Raw genomic sequence first — 22589 nt, 5'->3', positions numbered from 1 at the left:
GTAAGGAAACTAGAATTCGAGAATATTCCTACTTTTTATTTGTTAAATTACTATCTAGAGAAGGAAATGACATATTCAAATGTAGATTTGAATTACAACTTAAAAATTAAGCTGGATGTTAGTGAAACCACACCACATAAATGTTTTCTGTGAGTAAACTTTTAAGTAAGAATTAATAAAGTTATCATACGGGAATATATTACGCATTCTTATTCGCTGCCCTGCCAAAAATCCAGCAGTCTTCCATTTACAATGATATATGTGTGAGCGACGTGGAAGTTGTACGACTTGGAAAAGTAGTTGAAACTGGGTAGTTGAAAACATAGCTACTTTATTCCTTCCAATTGCTTGTGTCTGTCTGTGTGTGTGTGGTGGAGGGGGGGGGGGGGGATTTAATTAGTTGTTGGGGTAACTGATTACAGGTTTTATTATTTTCACGAGCCATAGTTTCCCAAATTTCTGTTGCACAGATTTAGTACACACTTGATGTAATTAGAAGTTTCTGCACTGTAAATATTATATTTTCTCACGCATTTTAATATGTTATGATATCTTAGATGTGGAGAAACTTAACCCTAACCGCAATTAGGTCCTAAATAATAGATGTAAGCATCGAACTTCTTGAGTTGCCGACATACTTTGCAGACTTTTTGATTATTATGACATGACAGATGTGCGAAATACAGTAGGAAATACAGACTGTAAAGCCTTTAGAAGTCGTTACTACCATAGTTGTGATTGCAAATTTCGCCGAATGCTGGTATTGTACGTAGCTTGCTGTATCTCTGTGTCATTTTTAGTTATAACAATAACTGGCAATCATTATTATCGATTACATTTTTTGTAGTGAATTACATGATCCATTACCTTTGCCTCTTCTGTTGCTTGAGAAGAATTTAAATGCGCAAATATTTAATCTGAGAGTGTATTGTGACCCAATTAGGCCGTCAATCTGCTTGCGTGCTTGCCTGCTTATCATGGTTAGTGCTTTAGCTAACTCGCCTTTATCTCAATTTTAGGACTGCTCAGATTAGGTTTTCGAGTATATCGATTTCATAAAGGTACCTTTGAGAATGTCAACTGTTATTGGGCATGGAAAACTAGCATTAGAGTACCCTCTGTAGACGTTTGGGCACATATTTGTGACTATGTGTGTGTATGGAAATCAACATTACGACGCTTGCACTTTCTTAAATTGCAGACGTACTTTCGTAGACATTTTAGAATACTGACGCATTGCAACGATCACTGATGCGGAAAATAGTTGGAAAGAATTTTATGGTATCTGAGGAGCATCATGGTTGTGGAAAGTAATTAACAGTACTACACTGTTGATAGCTCGCGGCGGGGTTCGGCGCTTGTGGAGTGGGTGGCGCGGGGGCGGAGGACGTGGTGCGTGCAGTCTTCTCGGATGAAACACGTAAAGTAAATTGGTATGATATTGTTGGCTGGACGACTTCCAAGAGCAGGTTCGGTCACCTAATTGGAAACGATTTCGTGTCGTTCGGGCACAATGGCCTTTCACTTTCGGAAAGTGTGAGAATGGTGTGTTTCAAGTGTTTTGATAGCGACTGCAATAGTTGTGTATAATATGATGTCATATTTGTCTTGGATGATGACGAGAGATAAGGACAAGCTGAAACTCAGTTCCGGCACATAGACTACTAGCCTCGATAAATAGCAAAAGGGTCCTCGAGCCTAACATAACCATCCGTGGTAGAAGTACTACCAACAATTCCACATACTCTTACTTCATGAGACACTGTCGAGAGTTTTGTATGTAATCCAGGGTATTGGTGGAGATTCTAATGGCCGGGAACTCTATGCAACCAGCCCTCCTCCACTTCGGAATAAAGACAAAATGAAAGTTGCCAACAGCATGTAGCGAACCAGGAGATTAGCCTTCCGATACTGGCCACGCATGACATTGCTTAACTTCAGTGATATGACGTGCACCAGTGTATTCAATGAGTCAAGACTACTGGCAAATTTCTTGTACACCTGGTTGGTGGACTCGTCCAGATGTGCTGTCATCTAGGTGATCGCCTGCTACGATCATGGACCACTCCATATATGCAGGCATGTGAGGACCTACGGGGTGTATTCAAGTAGCCTTCAGTAGGATTTGTGGTGGCACTCGAAGATGCCATAACAGCTATGAACTACGTGAACATTATTGCTGACTACCTGCATCCTTTCATGCTTCATGTCTTCCCTTACAGCAATGGAATCTTCCAGCAGGATAACTCTCCGTGTCGCAGGACGAGAATCGACCTACAGTTATTTGAGGAGTATTATGGTGAACCTACCTTGATACCTTTGCCACAGTATTCGTCACATCTGAAGTCAATAGAACATATCTGCCATGCCAATAGGTGACCAACACTTTGCCCACAAGTTACAATCATTTAGTTTACTTGAATTGAAGACCTGTGTGTAGACATCTGGTTCCACATACCTCCGGAAACGTTCTAAGAAATTGTCGATTCCATGACACAAAGGAACGCGTTCTAAAGGTGAACTAACACACTACTAAGCATGAAATGTATTCGCAGTGGACAACAATCAGCTGTATAACGAAATGACAACAATTAAAACACGTGCTGGAGCGGGACTGGAACCCAGACTTCTCGTTTATCGTGATCGGTCGCCTCACCATAAGGCAATCTGAGCTCGACTCACAGTCAGACCCGCATTTCCAAAGTCGTCAACTATGTATATAACCTGTATTTTACATGAAAATATCTCCCCTGTACAGGAATGCCGCGCGGAGTGGCCGCGTGATCTAAGGCCCCATGTAACAGTTTGCGCGGCCCATCCCGTCCTGGGTTCGAGTCCTCTCTTGGGCGTGGGTGTTTGTGTTTTTCTTAGCGTAAGTTATTCTAAGTAAGTTTAAGTAGTGTGTAAGTCTAGGGACCGATGACCTAATCAGTTTGGTCCCTTAGGAATTCACACACATTTCAACAAGAATATACATAACTGATGTACGAGTACAGGTTCTAAAGTTGTAGATAAATAACTGGTGACCTATGGATATTTGGGTCTGGATGCGAGTCGTGCTAGGACAGCCTAACGGTAAGGCGACGGCACGCGATAAGCCGGAAATCCGGGATCGACTTTCCATTGTGCACGAATTTTCCATCCCATTATACAATTAATGGTTGTCCATACGGGCAACTGCAAATACATTTCATTATGTCTGGTGTTATCTCGGTACCCGTCTTTCATTGCACTTCGAAACAACACAGGCATTGTAATATCATAGCTATGTAGCAGGTGATCATAATGTTTTGGCTGATCATTGTGTATAGTTTCTAATAAAAACAGAGCAACAAACTTCGAACGGTTGTAAAGAGTATATTGAGGGACAAAGTGTGAAGAGGATACCCAAGTCTAGAAACATCATTCGACGACGCTGAAGAGCGTCTAAATTAGAAGGAAAACATCTGCTGCCATTGAACCTCACTGACAGCAAATATATTTTACAGGTCACGGAGGACAGATCAATGCAATGTACCTGTCAACATTTAGAAAGCTGCAAGGGATCTAATATGTTCTTGTCCGTCCCAAATCCACTATAGAGACTGCTTAGACCAGTAATGACAGAGCCCGACCAGCGTGTCTCAGTTAAGGGCCCATCATACATAGAAGACAAACAACATCATTTAAACCAGGCTATTATCTGAAATGGATGCCTTGTTAAGCAACATTGCCCAGATTTATGCATGTGATCATTTGCAAGTACGTTAATGACTATGCACACATAATACACATAAGTATGCGGCAAAAGTAAATGATAGCGTTTTATCCAGAAACGACGATCACATAGTTGGTTGGACTATAATCATACTATACACCAGACAAGTTAAAAACGTATGCGTGTACTTGTAAAAACATGTCGCTGGACTGCAAATAGTTACGTATGTGTGTTCCAGGATAGTTGTTTCGCCCTTGTCGGCGTTGACAACTACGACAAGTGGTTTTTTTATATACCCTGCCGGACAAAGAGAGCGAAGCACCCGGCAATATGGTCATATGACATTAAACATCGTAAACGTACACACTGTCGGTGGACATTTGAATGAAATGCGTTGGCATTCTCTGCGTCAGGCAAAAGGACATGAGAGTGCGCTAGTGCTGTTCGGATTTAGTGATGTTACCAGGCTTAGTCCGGTGAACAGCATCAGATTTTGGGTGTTTACTGTGATGGACACCAAGACGCTGTGTATTGCGGTTAGGAAGCCTTATCAGCACATAACAGAATTTCAAAGGAGCCTCGTTGTAGGTCGGCACTTGGCCGGGTGGTTGAAAAGTGCAATGTCCAGATTCTTGGTACATTCGGATGTGACAGTGGCCCGATGGTGGACGTCGAAGGAACGTGAAGGCAGGTTTACTCGTCGTCAAGGTTGCTGTCGACCACGTCGGGTTATTACAAGGGAGGATCGCCGTATTGTGCACCAAGCACATCGTAACCCCTTCACATCTGCCCCGAGCATTTGAGAAGAAGTAGTAGATTATCTGCAACATTCTGTGTCATACCGCACCGTTGGTTGGAAACTATAAGCAGCTAGACGAGAGAACTTCCGTCCCAAGCGAGTGCTGCCGTTAACATTACATCACAAGCAGCTGCATTTGTTGTGGTTCCGTGATCGGGAAGCACAAAATGCTGATGAATAGCGTTGCATTGTGTTCAGCGACGCATCGCGTCTCTGCCCTACACTGGATGACGATCGTCGGCGAGCATGTTGGTGACCTGGCAAGAGGTCCCATACTCCCTATGTTTTGAAGAGGCACAGTGGTGTTATTCTTGGAGTCAAGGTGTGGGGAGCAATTGAATGTGGCTTTAGGTCATATCTGGTAATGATTAAGGGCACCCTGATGCCACAACGGTACATTACGGGCATCCTACGTGCTTTTGTGTTACCTACCATGCGACAATTTCTTGGTGCCATATTTCACCAGGACTATGCTCATCCATAGATGGCACGTTTCTCTACGAACTGTCTGCGTGGTATTAAGGTCCTCCCGTGGCCAGCAATACATCCAGATCTATCAGCGTCAGAACATGTGTGAAACCATCCCGGATGTCGTCTCTGTCACCCAGTGCCAGTATCCAAGATTTCGAAGACTAGTTACGACAGTTCTGGACCATCTTGCCTCTGGAGACGATACAACGGGTCACTGGACCCTTCCCAGTTGAACCACTGTATGCGTCCAGGCCAGAGGTGGTGCAACGTCATACTGTTAAGTAGGCCCAAACTACAAAGTACGGCCTAACTTAGATACGATATTTTAATGATTGAAGCAATCATATATACCCTCCCAAACCGTGAAGTTTCAATTGTTTTCTCCCCCACGCTTGGAAGCTACATATTTTTATATGGCAGTGTACATAACCAAATTAGGTGTCTGCCTCAAATTTTGCTTCATAAAGTACTCATTTAGGTAGAAGAGCCTTACCCTAGTCTGCAAAAGAGCTCATTGCTTGACACTGGAGAGTGAGGTGTGCTTTGATCTCATAAGTTACGTTATTTATTGTCTTGAGCTGATCATCCGATTTCTATTGAGGTAAAGAATAGTGAGTAATAGCATCACAAGATCATTCTGTACGCAATGTGTTTGACTGTGAGTCATGAGGAAGAGAGACAGTCGTAACCGAAATGTTTAATGGCCTGGAATATTTTCTGGGAACCCCAGATTTTATTTTACGTAGTCCGTTACGAGTGCAGTAATACGTTGAGTATTAACAGAATTCCAGGCATGAGAGGAAGCGTCCGCAGGAATTTAGGTATTTCTTCTAGGCACGTGCTACTAGCAACTTCATCCCGACAAAGATAACTAAACAGAATTAATTAGAGGCTAGGAATTCATGCACTATGGAAGTTTAAAGCCTGCAGCAGGCATAAAACGCCATCCGAAATTGTACTGAATGCTTTCTCAGAAAATTATTTTGAGCATTTAGTTCATGAGACCACTAGAAGTGTACATGGTTGCGAAAGCATACTTGACCTCTTAGCAACAAATAATCCTGGACAAATAGTGAATATCGTGACGAATACAGGGATCAGCGACCACAAGGCAATTTCTGCTAGGCTACATACCGAAACACCTCCAATCACAAAAAAGAAACACGAAGTATATCTACTTAAAAAAGCTGATAAAAATGTTTTAATGCCTTTTTAAGAGACAGTCTTCACTCCCTTCAATCTGATCATGTAATCGTAGTAAACATGTGGAATGATTTCAAAGAGATAATATCGACAGCAATTGAGAGATATGTACCACATTAATTAATAAGTGATGGTATTGATCCCCCATGGTACACAGAACGGGTCAGATCGCTGTTACGGAAGCAACGAAAAAAGCATGGCAAATTTAAAATAACGCAAAATCCCAAAGATTGGCTAAGTTTTGCAGAAGTTAGAAATATAGCGCGTAATTCAATGCGAGATGCTTTTAATAATTTCCACAACGAGACCCGGTCTCGGAATCTGGCAGAAAATCCAAGGAGATTCTCGTCATACATAAAGCACACCAGAGGCAAGACGCAATCAATACCTCCACTGCGCGATAAGAACGGTGAAGTCACTGATGACGACGTAAATAATCCTGAATTCTATTCCAGAATAACCGTCAAGCTGTGGAACATATCCTCGGTGTAACAAATCAGCGTAAATCACTTAACAAAGGCAAGGCCTCCGGTCCAGATTGTATCCAGTCAGGTCCCTTGCAGAGTATGCTGATACAATTGCTCTATATTTAGCAATTATATACGACCGCTCACTCACAGAGGGATCCACAACTAAAGTCTGGAAAATTGCTCAAGTCACACCAATACCCAAAAAGGGTAGTACGAGTAATCAGCTGAATTACAGGCCCACATCACTAACGTCCACTTGAAGTAGGGTTTTGGAACATATACTTTGTTCCAACCTTATGAAGTACGTCGAAGAAAACGATTTATTGACACAAAGTCAGCAACGATTCAGAAAATATCGTTATTGTGAAATACAAGTAGCTCTTTATTCTCATGAAATAATGAATGCTATCGACAGGGGATGTCAAATTGATTCTATATTTTTTGACTTCCTGAAGGCTTTCGACACCGTTCCTCACAAGCGTCTTCTAACCAAACTGAGTGCCTATCGACTATCGCCATAGTTGTGCGACTGGATCGTGATTTCCTGTCAGAAAAGTCAGAGTTCGTACTAACAGACGGAAAGTCATTGAGTAAAACAGAAGTAACATCCGGCGTTGCCCACGGAAGTGTTATAGGCGATCTGTTGTTCCTGATCTGTATTAACGACATAGGAGACAATCTAAGTCGCCGTCTTAGATTATTTGCAAATGGTGCTGTCATTTACCGTCTTGTAAAGTCATCACATGACCAAAACGAATGGAAAAATGATTTAGATAAGATACCTGTATGGTGCGAAAAATTGTAATTGACCCTGAATAAAGAAATGTATGAAGTTATTCACATAAGTACTAAAAGAAATCCCCTAAATTTCGATTACGCGATTTGTCACACAAACCTGAAGGCTGCAAATTGAACTAAATACTTTGGGATTACAGTTACAAATAACCTAAAGTGGAGCAATCACATAAATAATGTTGTGGGTAGAGCAAACCAAAGACTGCCGTTCATTGGCAGAACACTTACTCGTAGAAGGTGCAGGAGGCCTACTAAAGAGGCTTCTTACACCACGCTTGTCCACCCTATTCTGGAGTACTGCTGTGCGGTGTGGGATCCACATCAGGTGGAACTGACGGATGACATCGAAATATTACCAAAAAGGTAGGTCGTTTTGTATTATCGTGAAATAAGGCAGATAGTGCCACAGACGTAACATGTGAAATGGAATGGTAATCATTAAAACAAAAGCGTTTTTCGTTGCGAGGGGACCTTCTCAAGAAATTTTAATCAACAGTTTCCTCCTCCAATTGCGAAAACATTCTGTATGCACCCACCTACATAGGGAGAAATGTTCATCACTATAAAATAAGAGCAATCAGGTGTGAACATCATATCAGGTGGGGCTGAGGTTGAATGACTCTGATATTTTAGTGAGTTTCGATGTGGTCTCTCTCTTCACTCGTGTTCCTCTGTCTGATTCGTTGCAGTTAATTGAGACTACGTTTGGTGCTGAATTAACCAATCTCTTTCGGCATGTGTTGACATCCACTTATTTTTTTATTCAATGACCAGTATTACGGGCAGACAGATGGATTTGCGATGGGTAGTCTGTTGTCTCCTGTGACCGCAAATAAGCTTTTGGAAGACTTCGAGGAACGTGTATTGGAGTTGGCGCCTATGAAACTCGCCCATTTCTTTAGATATGTTGTCGATACCTTTGCTATTTGGCCTCATGGTAGGAAGAATTTGAATGTCTTTCTATAACATCTGAACTCGATCCACCCGAACATTCGTTTTACGATGGAGGTGGAAGAGGATGGTAGCCTTCCCTTTCTTGATGTGTTGGTTAGGAGGAGGGATGATGGATCATTGGGACATGCAGTCTACAGGAAACGTACTCACACCGACTTGTACTTATAGGCTAATAGTTCTCACCATCCGGCTCATCGTGAAGGCGTACTTCGTAGCTTGGTACACAGGGCACATGTCGTTTCCGACGCTGAGACTTTGCCAGCTGAGCTGTCAAAATGGTCATAGTGATAGACAGATTGATCGTGCGTTCCTCTATCGACCAACTGTACATCGGGTGATTCATGATAATTCTGAGTCGACACTTAACTGTACTGCCTTTTTGCCTTACGTAGGAAACACTTCCAACAAGATTGGTCGTATTTTACGGAAATACTATGTGAAACGTGTTTTCCGACCTCCATCTATAATTAGAGCGCTTTCGAGTTCTGTTAAGGATGATCTTGGTCTGCGTAAGGCGGGTGTATATCGGATTCCTTGTAGCTGTGGCATGGCATATATTGGTCAAACTATCAGGACCGTAAACCATAAACAGCACACACGATTACAGCAGCCAAGTAGATCTAATATTGCCTAACATTGCTTGGATACTGGTCACCCCATGTTGTATAATAACACCGAGATATTGGCATGCACGTCGAGCTATTGGGACAGTGTTATTAAGGAGGCAGTTGAGATTAACTTAGCGAGCAACCTTGTTAACAGGGATGGAACTTTTTGCTTAAACTCTGTTTGGAATCCGGCTCTCTCCCTTGTCAAAAACAAGAGGGACAGAGTGAATGCTACCTCACCTGCGAGTTCATAGTCTCAATATCGATATCTCTGAGTTTGGTCATATTTGGTGGCACTATTCTGCAGTGTCAGTGTTATTTTTATTGCGAGTTTGGCCATCTTTGGTGGCACTATTGTCCTGTTGGTGTATTATCTTTCCTGCATCAGTCCGAGAACCGAGGTTTTAAATTTGACTGTACGTCGCCGGTCCGTGGCAGTTTGCCTTGAAAATGGCGGGGTGTTCTCCCGCCGAAATATCGGCGGTCGCTGAAAGTGTTACCTGGCTGAAATCCTGGAAGTTATTTGAAAGTTGTATACGCCAAGAGAATCTCAGGTCTCACATGGAAGTAATGTTCATAATACATATTCTATCAGAAATTTCCGAGGTTAGAGACTTTCGGTATGAGATGCAGTAGGTTAGTTAAATCAAACGGCTCTGAGCACTATGGGACTTAACATCTTAGGTCATCAGTCCCCTAGAATTTAGAACTACTTAAACCTAACTAACCTAAGGACATCACACACATCCATGTGCGAGGCAGGATTCGAACCTGCGACCGTAGCAGTCCCGCGGTTCCGGACTGAAGCGCCTAGAACCGCATGGCTACCGCGGCCGGCTAGTAGGTTAGTTACTTCTCACATATGAAGTAAGTTTCCGAGCATGTGACCAATTGCTGAGACGTGCTGTAGATGGAGGTCAAGATGACTCTATAGATAACAACTTACTGGAACCATCATGTTCACCATTAGTGAACATCACACTATTCATCAGCAGTCGACACAAAACACTGGATCTGTCCAACATGTGAGACATTCCCGGGAACGTCATCCACCTATTGCTGAGCGAGACGCTGTCGTTCGCACAAAACGTTCGACACATCTTAACACTGACTGGAGATTTGAATAATGTAGCATACGTTTTCCCGAAGTAAAATACATCCATCTGAAGTTCAGCTTCTATCTTTGAAGTCCATAGCACTTTGTGTTACTGACGACTGGTGTACAGACAAAGAAACAGAGCATATAATATTATCGTTGTATGAAAGGACAGACTCTTACTCCAGTAAAACCTCAAATGATGGAGAATTAATTTTAAGAAAAGGAATAAAATTTATATAATGATATGATTTTATTACAGTAAGTGAAAACAGACACACTGATATGTCAACTATTGAATTAACAGAGCCTGGCATCAAGAATACAACGGCCAGGAGACTGGTGTGCTCACCACGTGCCCCTTTTTATCCGCATCCGGTCACGCCTAAGGGCTGAGGATGACACGTCGGCCGGTCGGTCCTGTTGGATCTCAAAGGACTGTTCCAGACGTTGTCTGTTGCGTTGACATCAACAATAAATTAACGATTTTGGGCATTTCACGAACACCCAATGGTAGTGTGGACACTGTTTTACGGATAAAGTTAAAATAATTTGGTGTGGATACATAAATATAAACAAAAATATCACAAATGAAATTAGTAGCGCGACAAAAACAACCTTTACAGTTTTAACTTGTTCTTAGTCACTACTGTAACAACAGTAACTACAAAGGCTGTAATCAATGCTTCAACAATGGTAACTACAGTGACTGCAACGGTAATCGAACTGGCGCCAACAATTATGGCAAGGGATTAGTGTGATACAGCTGTGAAAGATCTTGGGCAGACCATTTCCTCCAATAATATCAGTAAAAAGAAGGGTACGGAAAAAATTCCTGAGCTACAGGCCTAAAAAAGACAATTATCTGCGATCAAGATGCAAGATATCTCAAGACAACTAGCTAAGCAAATTTCTGACGAAGTGTAAAGACAAGCCAATATAAATTCGTAGTTCTCTAAGTTCGCAAGATAATTTAAGTCGAAATTCTAAAACACAGCTCGAAATATACTGGCATCACTTCCTATGACTCACAAAATAGTTGGATATCATCAGATGTCAGAAAGAACTGTCACACCCTTAAATAACCCAGTTCCATGAAAAAGAGTCATTATAAGCCAGAGTTCTCACAGTTTTATAAGAGGTACTGAAAACTTGAAAGAGAGTACTGACACACTCCGCCTGAAAACAAATGAGAAGTACAGAGAAGACACGGTCGGATGTCAGTGTAATTTCATACATGCACACGATATCGGTGGTTCTGTACATGATTAGAGTTGTAATTCTCTGTGAGCAGTAGAACGTCCACTAAAGTGCACATGTGTTGGTCATATTTGATGTTTTTACCAGGCCGGGTAGAGTAAATAAACGGTGTGGGCAGCGTCACACGTTGAGTGATCACTGTTGACTTTTAGATGCCGCGTTATCGTATGAGACAGCGTTATTAACACATGACAGAGTTTGAAAGGGACCTCATTATAGGTCTCCATATGGGCGACTAGTTGAATAGTGCAGTATCTGGATTTTTAGGCCACCTTATCTTAGGAGAGGACAAAACGACTTTATGATACCCTTGCCAACAGAATAACTGCGCGCGTTCAGGTCAGAGGGGGTGCAACATCATGCTGATAAGTGAGCTCAAACTGCCAAGTTCTTTGCGAATTTCACTCGTTTTGTAACCACCAAAATATCAATACATACCCACTCAAAGAATAATATGCGAAACTCTCTGGGACGTCATTAAACAAAAAATATGAAGAGACAAATAAAAGTGTGAAAACATACTGATAAGCGAGGGGCATAATTAATAAATGATACACACCACACACCAAACTATGTCAGTGAACATTTTTCAGTACTGCAGAGAAATTACAACACGAATTCCCAAAACCACATACAACGCCTATAAATATTTGTTGCACTAAATAAAATGACGTTATTACGAACCACAAACCTTGAAGCTAGTAAAACGGTACAAAACCTAAAAAAAAAAATTAAGTGTCAGCCGGTTTAGATGGGGCACCAGTCTGTGTGATTAAACTATATACACAGAGACCAGAAGCTCCATAACGAACGTAATAAATGAGCTATTCGCTTCAGGGAACATTTGAGATTATTCAAAGTAGGCAATAGTTTTTTGTCTGGTCATAAAAGGTAATACAGAAAACAGAGAAAACTACTGGCTCATTTCAATGCTGCCAGCAGTCTCAAAAATAATATAACCAATTACGGAAGACTGATTAACGAATTACTTAAGTAAATACGATCTTCTGTATGAATCACGGTTTTGGTTCGAAATGTTACAAATACAGAAACAGCAATAAAAGATTTCACAAAAGTGTTATCTGATGTTCTTCGCAATGATGAGGGTGTCACAGGCATGTTCTTAGATCTTTCAATACTGAAGATCATAATATTCTACTAAGTAAAATGGAATCATCAGGGAAATGTGCTGCAATTAATGACTGATTCCAATCAGTACTATCAGATAGGGTACAAGTAAAGGGAGTAAAGTCACACAAATCTCAAATAAGGTCAAATCTTTAGTGAAACACTTATCAGAAACAAAATAAATTAAAACAGAAGTTTTTTAACGCAGTATATTAAGGCCATTATTGTTCGTCATAGGTGACAGAAAATTCCAGTTGGGATAGTCATCGATATAAAATTATCTTTACTGGTGAGTTCAATATTATAGTCAATGAGAAACCAGAATATTTCTTGCAGAGAAAGCTAATGAAGCCCTCAAGTATATTTACGATTCGTTAGTATGCATTAAAGTGGCATTGCATATAAAGACTGCAAATGGCAGGAACTTCAGTTTGAAGAGACAAAATGACACTGTTAAATTAAAATTAGATGATAACTTCATAGACTACATAACAGAAACAAAAATTTTGGAATGAATATTGATTGTCAGTTGAAGGTGTATGAAAATAAAAACCGATTTGGAAACAAAATCGATTAGATGTGCACACGGAGTTCTAGGTGTTCAACAGAAAACTGTGTATGAGTTCAGTTACCTTTGACCTTCCAGTGTAAATCTTACTGTCGAAAATCTACCTCAGTCTTCTTATTTCAGTACTTCACATTAAACATTCATCTACTTTTGTTTGAGTCAGATACACTATCATTCTCCTGTGACCCTAACCATTAGCATATTCTTTAAGAATCATTGTTAACGTTTACTCTAAATGAAGTATATTAAATTGGATTACTTTCAGGGATACTCACGTGTCTGTTCGCACGGGTAATAGACTTGGTATTATTCTCTTCAGGCAGTGGCACATACAACGCACGCAGCAGCCGGAGGCAACGTTTGTATACTTCTTGAATCTGTAGCCTGCAAGAAAGGCAAAACATTTCCGTATTTTATCTGCTGACTACTATCGTTTCAGGATATTTGACAATGAAACAATCGGTTTATTAATTTAACATTCAAGAAAGGTGCATAGAAACGTAATGTTAAAATCTTTTTTGTTTTAGACATCACAGAACATATCTACAAACATAATGAAATATTATGGTTGGTGAAATATATCAAAAATTTAATCCATTGTACGTGATGGTGCAGCACTAAATAAAATTGTGACTTTGTCTTTTAAGATTAGATACTGAACCAGTCTTGTTAAGAAAGACTGTGTCATAATCGATCCCGAATACAGTGATACTATAATTACGCACAGTGGATGGAGAGTACCTAATGCTGTCCTGCCAGAAGGTCTAATCAGTAAACCACTAGAGATACAGTCTCTGAAAACATCATCTGAACAGGCAATAAAAGGGAGAATATGAAGGTATGTATTTAGACACTGAATGGGGTGCACTGTGTATAACAATTTTAGAGTGTGATCCAAGACGGACAGCCTAAGACATTGAATAGAAATCCCATCTTTTGGGCAGACGTGACGGTAAATAATTTGTGGCCTTAATGAATCTTCCAGGTTAATGGATATAGGTAGCAGGAAGCAATATGTTGGTATACCGTTCTAGGAACGTACGCTCTCAAAACGTTAACATTAAAGCCATGATGGGGAAAGTCTCCCTTGCATGGTGAGACGCTGTAGTTGTCTGAGCATCTCCCGGACCCTTTCACGCTTACTGATGAACCTGTAACAAAACGTGCTGCCTTTGTTTGGATAATATATATTTCCTCTATTAGTCGTATCAAGTACGGTTTCTTTACTGACGAGCTACAGGGTTTGGTAAACTGCTTCCCTTCTCCTGAGGATTCTTCCAATGGATCCCAGTCTGCCACCCTCCTCACTTGTGACTAATTTTGTGTTGTCGTTACATTTTATACCTCTCCGTACACATATTCCTAGATTTTTATGGTCGTGCTTGCTTGAATTCCTGTTTGCACCAGGTAATTTGAGAAACTGAAACTATAACAGAAGTCTGGAAATTATGCTCAGAAGTCCACGAAGATGATTGAGCTTTAAACAATCTTAATAACGTAAACTGAGGAGGATCACTGCAGTCAGCTGCATTTCCGAATGAACAGATACCACGCTTTCATATAATCCTAATAACGCTACTAATTATTCAAAGACTGGCCGTTTGTGATTGTTATTATTCCTTAGCCCTGGAAACTCTTACATTGTTTATTCATTAGCCATTGGAAACAAACCATTCAACTATTCAAGTAAATAAAACAGACATCAGGTTTAAAACGCAACTCTGTCACTCTTCTCTCTCAGCTGTTGCTTCCTTTTAGCGCCCATCGAGTATTATAACTGCAGTACGATACCCTGTAAAGCTGTATGCAGCCCTTAACGTCAGGTATTTTATCTCTTGTACCTTAAGAATTTCGCAGAATGTTTTCAAGTCAACATTGCAAGAGGTTCCTCTCCATCTGCAAGTGTTGTAAACAGAAGTTTAGCTTTCTTAGTTAACCTTTTACGATACTTTGTCAGCATGGCCATCCAAAGTGATCTCCCCCGAGATCTGCTTCTACCAGACATTCTATTCTTGTGCAACTAATTCGTGTTACTATCAAGCAGTATCATTAACCTGATGAATCTCTATTACTCAGATCTATCGCAAGGTGTCTTCCTTAGAACAGGAGTTTTTACATTGTTCTAGAAACCTGAGGGTATTTCGCTTGTTTCATACATCTAGTACATAAGTTGGAATTATTTTGTCATGGTATGGTCTGCCAAGACTCTCAGTAACAACGAATTAACGTCGTCATCTGCAGATGTCTTTTTCCATCTAATGTGTGTCATTTTCTTACTTCAGAACCGTATTTCCTATCTCTTCTTCATCTACATCCACAAATATTCAAAGTGTTCTACGTCTGTGCGATGTGTAAATCAAAACTTCATTTTTATGGCACCTTATTTTCGGTACGGGAAAATACCATTTAGACAAACAGATATTGATGGGAATACATCATGGCTGAACTTTTCAGGAGGATAGTGCACCACAGCAATCCCAGAGACCATGGTTCAAAATGGCTCTGAGCACTATGCGACTTAACTTCTGAGGTCATCAGTCGCGTAGAACTTAGAACTAATTAAACCCAACCAACCTAAGGACATCACACACATCCATGCCCGAGGCAGGATTCGAACCTGCGAACGTATCGGTCTCTCGGCTCCAGATTGTACCGCCCAGAACCGCACGGCTACTCCGGCTGGCCCCAGAGACCATGCATATACTACATGTGGCAATTTTTCGAACTTTGAAAAAAGGCGAAATTATTTACATAATGGACATGCGAGCGTCATTCCGATAGATCGCGCAGACAGTTCGCCTTATTGCTATGACTACACAACGAGTACCTACGAATTGAGCCGGGACAACAGATACTCGGGCATGGTTTAACAGGCAGAGTGCCGCCACAAACTATCGGGAAAAGACTGCTGGAAGCTAGAGTGAGATCTTGAATTGTCGTACTGAGTTTACCACTGATACCATACTATAGACAGCATAAACTTGCATATTGTAAAGCTGGAATATACAGGTACATTGAGTGGCATTCTGTGGTGTTCTTCAATGAGTCTCCGTTTTGTTTGTGGCGCTGAGATGTGCACCATCGTGTCCGTAAATGATCCAATGAAATGCCACAGAAAGCAGTGGTTCTCAAGACACATTTTCTTGTATATCGTCCAGATACGGACATCGATTCCGTCAGAGCAGATATCGACGTGGCGAGTATCAGAGGTTCAGAGGTTACGGGGTCCGACAACTCTAGATAATTCGCTAGCCCTGCGCCTTCCCTACTGACATATCATTCTGAGAGTAGACACGATTGACATCATCCTCGTAAATCGCTACTGGAATCTGTGACCTCACTACTTGATTAGTCTACTGATTGCTATATACACTATTACTTGCTGCCCTGATAACGACTTTGAGAGGACATACGGACTTTATACAATCATTCTGTCACCATCAAGTTTGGGTTCTCGCACCGACTCACCTTATTCACTTTCATGAACTGCAACTTTGCTCTGTGGCTGTTTATTTGTGTAAAAAGCTGTGCACCTTCGTACACAAAATCCAAACAAGGGTGTTCAAAACATATCCCTCCAAGTCTTGGTAATGTCGTAAGGGGAGCTATTGCATATTTCAACAAAACGGATTTTGTAATTGTTGAAGCAATAAAAAAGCATTTTCCATAATATGTAATATGAAAGGGGTGGGACGAGGGAGAGGTTCTTTGTACCCACCGCCAAGAAACCTAAGAAAAGGAACACATTTCGATGAAGGTATTTAAATTTTATTAACAACATACTTTTTAGACAGGTACTGATGTATAAGTATGGTACAGAAAATGAAAATATCGTTTATCACAATTTGGCCAACACCAGCGCATTTTCTGTAATGTTCACACCGAGTACAGGGATAATTTATGACCACCACAAAACATTAGAAAAAATTGAAAATTTTTTAGTTGTTGTTGATTTTAAGTTAGAACATACCGTTTAAAATGGTAACAGATGTGTAAGAAGGTCCTGACACTCAACAGATGAATATGACATTTGTTGCAAGAAGTCACATTTTCTACAAACACTTAAATTTTAGGGTTAAGTTTTACTGAAAAATTTAAAACGGCTATAGACTCTAAGAAGTCCTTAGAAACAAGAAATATTTCTTACAAAATTTTTAAATATAAAGCACCAGACTAGATTAGGATATTTCCAAAAGGTAGGCTCAAAGTATCCCCAACACCCTCTTTTGGTATTGCAAGGAATGCTCGCCAATGTACGACAAAAATGATAATCGTTGCTGTATTACTCATATTGCGGATCCTAATACGAGAATGCAAGGGCCCACACTGGTGTTAACAAAAACGCCTTCATAAATGTAATGATCCTTGTGTAATCTGCCTGTTCACCTGATTTGTCACCCTAGAATAAGTCTGTGATGGGAAGGAAAGACGAGTACATTTCATACTGGCCTCCAGCCATTAATAATTTTTTAGGTCTCAGAAATACGAATTTTCGTTTCTTTTATTTCACAAGTAACTGTACTGACCTGCAAACCGGAGCTTTCAATATCATTTTCGACAGTTTTACTTTAAATATTTTGATATTAAAATCTTTGTTGTCCAATAAAGGACGATTGGCACATTTATCGAAATTGTTATTCTGATCAGTACCACCAAAAATTTTCCTATCGTTTGTTGACGGGTTTGTCGCACGGGAGGAATTCCTGATGTTACTGTCACGTGGACTAATCTTGGGGCATTTGCACCAACATTTAAAAACTGTTGCACTTTGCTGTTACGACTACATCTTATGAATGAGGATGGCAGTTGAAGGTGGTTGTGGATATAGAGCTAAGTGCAAATAATTCAGTAGTGAAATAAATGGGAACAATCGCCACGCAGCCTCATCGACAATTTCAATAACATATATTTTATACCTTTTAATTTTTTGCGAGAGAACCACAGAGGGAACATAAAAAAATTGCAACGCGAATCTTTAATTAAAGTGGAATGAGTAAACGTTGTGTCTAATGATTTCTTTTGTATAAACTACTTAAAATTGGAAATCTACTGGCCACTGAAGGAATGAGACATAATGAGATTCTGAGATCAGATTTGCACTTTAATGCAAAATAATAACTTACGTTTCTTACAACACCAAAACAATATTATGAATATTGTGTTCTGTACTAATATAATAATTTTATTGTAATACACCCCAAGACAGCGGAAGTTAGCTCTACACTTCCCTTATTTAAGTCTGGTTTCATAACAACAAGTATCTTAGATATCTGCCACCAAATAGTTAATGGAAGATACATGGCTCGTCCGCTCATGAAGAAAGGGACAGAATGTCGGGTGTGGATAGATTTTAGCACGTGAAATCTCTTACAAAATGTAAGTACAACAAACAGATGAACCACTTTATATTAATACCTGCTTAGGCTGAACTCGTACATGCAGCGCCTTTAAAAGGCAATGAACCTGTACTTCACATTAATTTAAATTATACAGTAGTTAATTTTAGGATCTATGTTCTAGGTATCACAGTGATTCGCTTCTTGAATAAGCTCAAAATGTTTGGTTCCCGACCACTTTTTGCAATGAATGTTCCTTAAATTCACGATTTCCATTGTACGACAGAATGAAAAAAATGAAATGATCGTATGGCATTGTTGACCGGGAGGCTCCATGCGGGGAAGTTCGGCCGCCGCATTGCAAGTCCTTTTTAGTTGATGTAACTACCGCGACTTGCGAGTCAATGAAGATGAAATTATGATCAATAACACGCAACACCCAGAGGTTGGCAGCTCTGGCAGAAAATAAGGCAGTTGTATATAGAAGTTTGTTGTTGTGTGGTTTTCGAGCGCGGTTTTGGGTGTTTTGTTTTGAAGTGTGTTGAGTAGGTACACAGAGTGGGTACACTCTTGTTTGAATATAATTTTTTTGCGAAAACACCACGAGTCAGTAATAGAACATCTAAAAGTCGGAAAGACAGAGGGGAGAAGTATGTTTGGAAAAACATTTCTGCTAATGAAGAGGTTAGGTCTAAAGCAGATAGTGAGGCAGTACATCCAAGATGAAACTGAATACTACTGAAGACAGCTACAACAAAATATCTCAGGAAAAATGGTTCAAATGGCTCTGAGCACTATGGGGGTTAACTTCTGAGGTCACCAGTCCCCTAGAACTTAGAACTACTTAAACCTAACTAACCTAAGGACAACACACAAATCCATGCCTGAGGCAGGATTCGAACCTGCGACCGTAGCAGTCGCACGGTTCCAGACTGCAGCGCTTAGAACCGCTTGGCCACCCCGGCCGGCTATCTCAGGAAACAGATAAAAACAATGTAAATTAAATATTTAACGTAAGTGTAGTGTCAGATATTTTTAAAGATTATGTGAGGTGTAAGAATTGTAATCAGAAGTTCTTGAGCTTCAAATGAAGCGATAAGTTGGTCTTGTATGTGAAGTAATACTATCATGTTGTATGTGTAATCACAAAATATCATTCTCTAATTGTCACTCTGTGCAAAGTGAGTCAGGAATGTCATTTTAACTTAATTTTAGACTGCTTTATGCCCTTCTCTATATTGGAAAAGATGCAGCCGCGGGGCAAATGATGTGTGGCCTCATGAAAATTCCCACAAAATTTAGTATTTACTTTCAAACGTTAGGATTTGTAGTGGAAGATATCGCACAAGAAACTATGCAGGAAGCAGCTGAAGAAATTGTTAGTGTCAATGACAGTGTTAACAAAAGGGACCTTACTGAAGGCTTAGATGGCTCCTGGCAAAAGAGAGGGCATCAGTCATTCAATGGTGTGGTAACAGCCACTAGTGGAGACACTGCAAAGATGATTGATGTAATTATATCAAAATATTGCAGATGCCCTGGCAGACTTAAAAATAACCATTCTAAATGCTATCAAGCTAACTGTAGTGGAAGCAGTGGTGGTATGGAAGTTGAAGTGTGAAAGAAAATTTTTGAAAGGTGTGTCTCATGGTACAACGTTGAACACGCCAGTTTCCTTAATGATTGAAGAATTGAAACCATATGGTAATGACATCCTAGTAAAAGAGCTTGGATGTATAGGTCATATTCAGAAGAGAATGGGGTCAAGACTGAGGCAGCCCGAAACAAAATTAGGAGGAAGGCAGCTTGCTGATGGAGAGCCTCTGTGAGGTAGGAATCCTCTGACAGATGGTGTCATGGACAAACTGCAGAGATATTATGCGCTTTGTATAAGGTGGAATACCAAATGTGTAAGTGAGATGAGGTAGGCAATTTGGAGATCATATTTTCGTACGATGTCGACAGATGCAAAACCTGAGCACAGTTGATGTCCACCTGGTCCATCGTCATTGTGTAAGTACAATAATTTGAAAAATACAGGAGAAATCTATGAACACAAATACAATTCATCTGCAGCAGTTATGGAAGGAATTAAGCCGATACGTAGAAATTATCAAATGGAAAATTACTGGGAAAATGTCGATATGGAAAAACACAAAATTGCAGTGAAAGTGTGAATAATGTAATTTGAAGTCTCTTTTTCTTTAAATTCATGCTCTACATTTTGGGGACAGTAGATGTTTACAATAAAGGCAATATGATTAAGTGTGATATTCCGAAGAGGCTAGGACTAAGACCAGGATGTTTCCCAATTCAATCCATGGCTGCAATAGACTCGGAAAGAATACGAAAGTGTACAAAATGATTATGAAAACAATCTTCAACACAAAAGGTGTAAAAATAAAACGGTTATATGAGATCGAAGACCTTGAAAATCCAACATATGCAGCTGGAATATTCTAAACAGATAAAAGATTTTAAAGCTTCGTTTCCCAAATTTACATTTTTAAATTACAGGTACCATTTTCTGTAAAACTATAATAAATGCTGTGCTCAAACTTTCACAGCCACTTGTAATTTGTATGTTTACTATTTTAAAATGTTTCGGCTGAATTTCGTGTTACAGGAAAACGTTATGAGATATTCTACGTGATATTATTTGTTAAAATATTAGTATTCAGATAAAAATATTAATTTCTCATGTTACAGTCCATTACTTCAAAGCATTTTCAAATACTGAATAATGCCTGTACCAAGCTGCAAGAATTTCCTAATAACATCATAAGTACTTTCCACGTAAAATATACCTAAAACTTATACTTTTAGCAAGGAAAACATGCAGCCTTCCTGGTCTTCGTAATATACTTACGGTCTTTTGCAATAGGTACGAAATAAGTGATTAAAGCGGTGAATGTTACAAAAAATTAGTAGTGGTTATTTTCTTTCATGTAATTTCTCATTTCCTCAGCAAATCTGAGGATTTTTCACACTGCTACTAGGGCACTGGCAACATCGATGGATTCCTATTTGTATTCCATAGTCACAGAATCTTATAATTAAAACAGTCTTTTCTCATATGAGTTCATAACCATTATGAGATGAAACTAGCAAACATTTCTAGTCCCCATAAGCAAGATATTCAGACAGTTACCAGTGAAATTAAGTTTTCGTTTGTTTGATTACAGTCGACCAGTCTCCATTTTGAGGTAAAGATTCTGCCAGAAATTCACACGATATTGATGTCTTAGAAGATCACTTTTAATAAACTTGTCTTTCCGTTTCATTTTCCTTGTACACACTTTCACAGACCCAATATCCTTGCTAGCCTTTTATATCAGATCATATAAAATTTCAGCTCGATGACTGTCAGTATAAGATGAATGGTGCATCCTAACGTCAAAAATTTATGTAATGCAAAAATATATTTAAAGGAATTAACATTGGTGTTATTACTTAAGTGTTTCATATGTTGAAATTCCTCTCAGGGGAACTAAAATAAGAGCCACAATATAAGCAACGATTACATCTCAACAACAAATGCTTATACATTCAACATAACGATGAGATGTTATTTTTTCACTTTCCGGTTGTTCTGCTGCCATATTTATTACGAAAGCTTCATAAGAATGCTAATGACATTTTAAATAGAGATTGAAGACATTTCTAAATAATGAACTAGCTATATAAAAAAGATTTTTCTTAAACCAATTTCAAGTGTGAAACATCAGGCGCATTTAATAATCTAAAAAATTGAAGTATAAATGTACTAATTTTTTGGGGAACAGGAAATATGATGGCCGCTGTTCTTGTACTACAGTTCACCAATAATCTTCGGTTGTCTCTATCAAACAATATTTAAAATACAAGGTTTACGAGGGAAATAGATTACGTGTAGAGTCTAGCAATTTATGCTTCCTACACAAGAGACGCAGCGTGGATAATTCAAATTTCTGCCGATGCATATACTGTTGAGTGGTACTTAAGTAAATAAATTAGTGAAATCAAAGTGAAGTAGAAATTAGAATATAAATGAAAAACTTAGTTTAGTTTAGAAGAATTACACACTGGCAAACAGCGGGCAGAACAGCAGAGCAGAAGAGACAATCACCATGAAGTCAGCTAGTTCCACATAAGCGGACGCTGTTGATTCAGCCATCAGGGCATCGCCTGACTGGCTCACGTGTTTCTCAGTTGTCACATGTGA

At 39.7% G+C, this 22589-nt stretch overlaps 1 protein-coding gene across 1 annotated transcript in view; it reads right to left on the bottom strand.

The window, feature by feature from the left end:
• The window catches only part of LOC124556150, a 368876-nt gene that overhangs the window by 40983 nt on the left and 305304 nt on the right, over positions 1-22589 (bottom strand). Inside the window, exon 3 of the mRNA XM_047130163.1 lies at positions 13325-13433. Coding sequence (XP_046986119.1) covers positions 13325-13433 — 109 coding nt within the window. The remainder of the gene's footprint in view (positions 1-13324; positions 13434-22589) is intronic.

This window comes from Schistocerca americana, chromosome X, assembly GCF_021461395.2.
Source record: "Schistocerca americana isolate TAMUIC-IGC-003095 chromosome X, iqSchAmer2.1, whole genome shotgun sequence".
Classification (NCBI taxonomy): domain Eukaryota; kingdom Metazoa; phylum Arthropoda; class Insecta; order Orthoptera; family Acrididae; genus Schistocerca; species Schistocerca americana.
The sequence above is the reverse complement of the archived record's forward strand: the minus strand, read 5'-3'. Positions and strand labels throughout refer to the sequence as shown.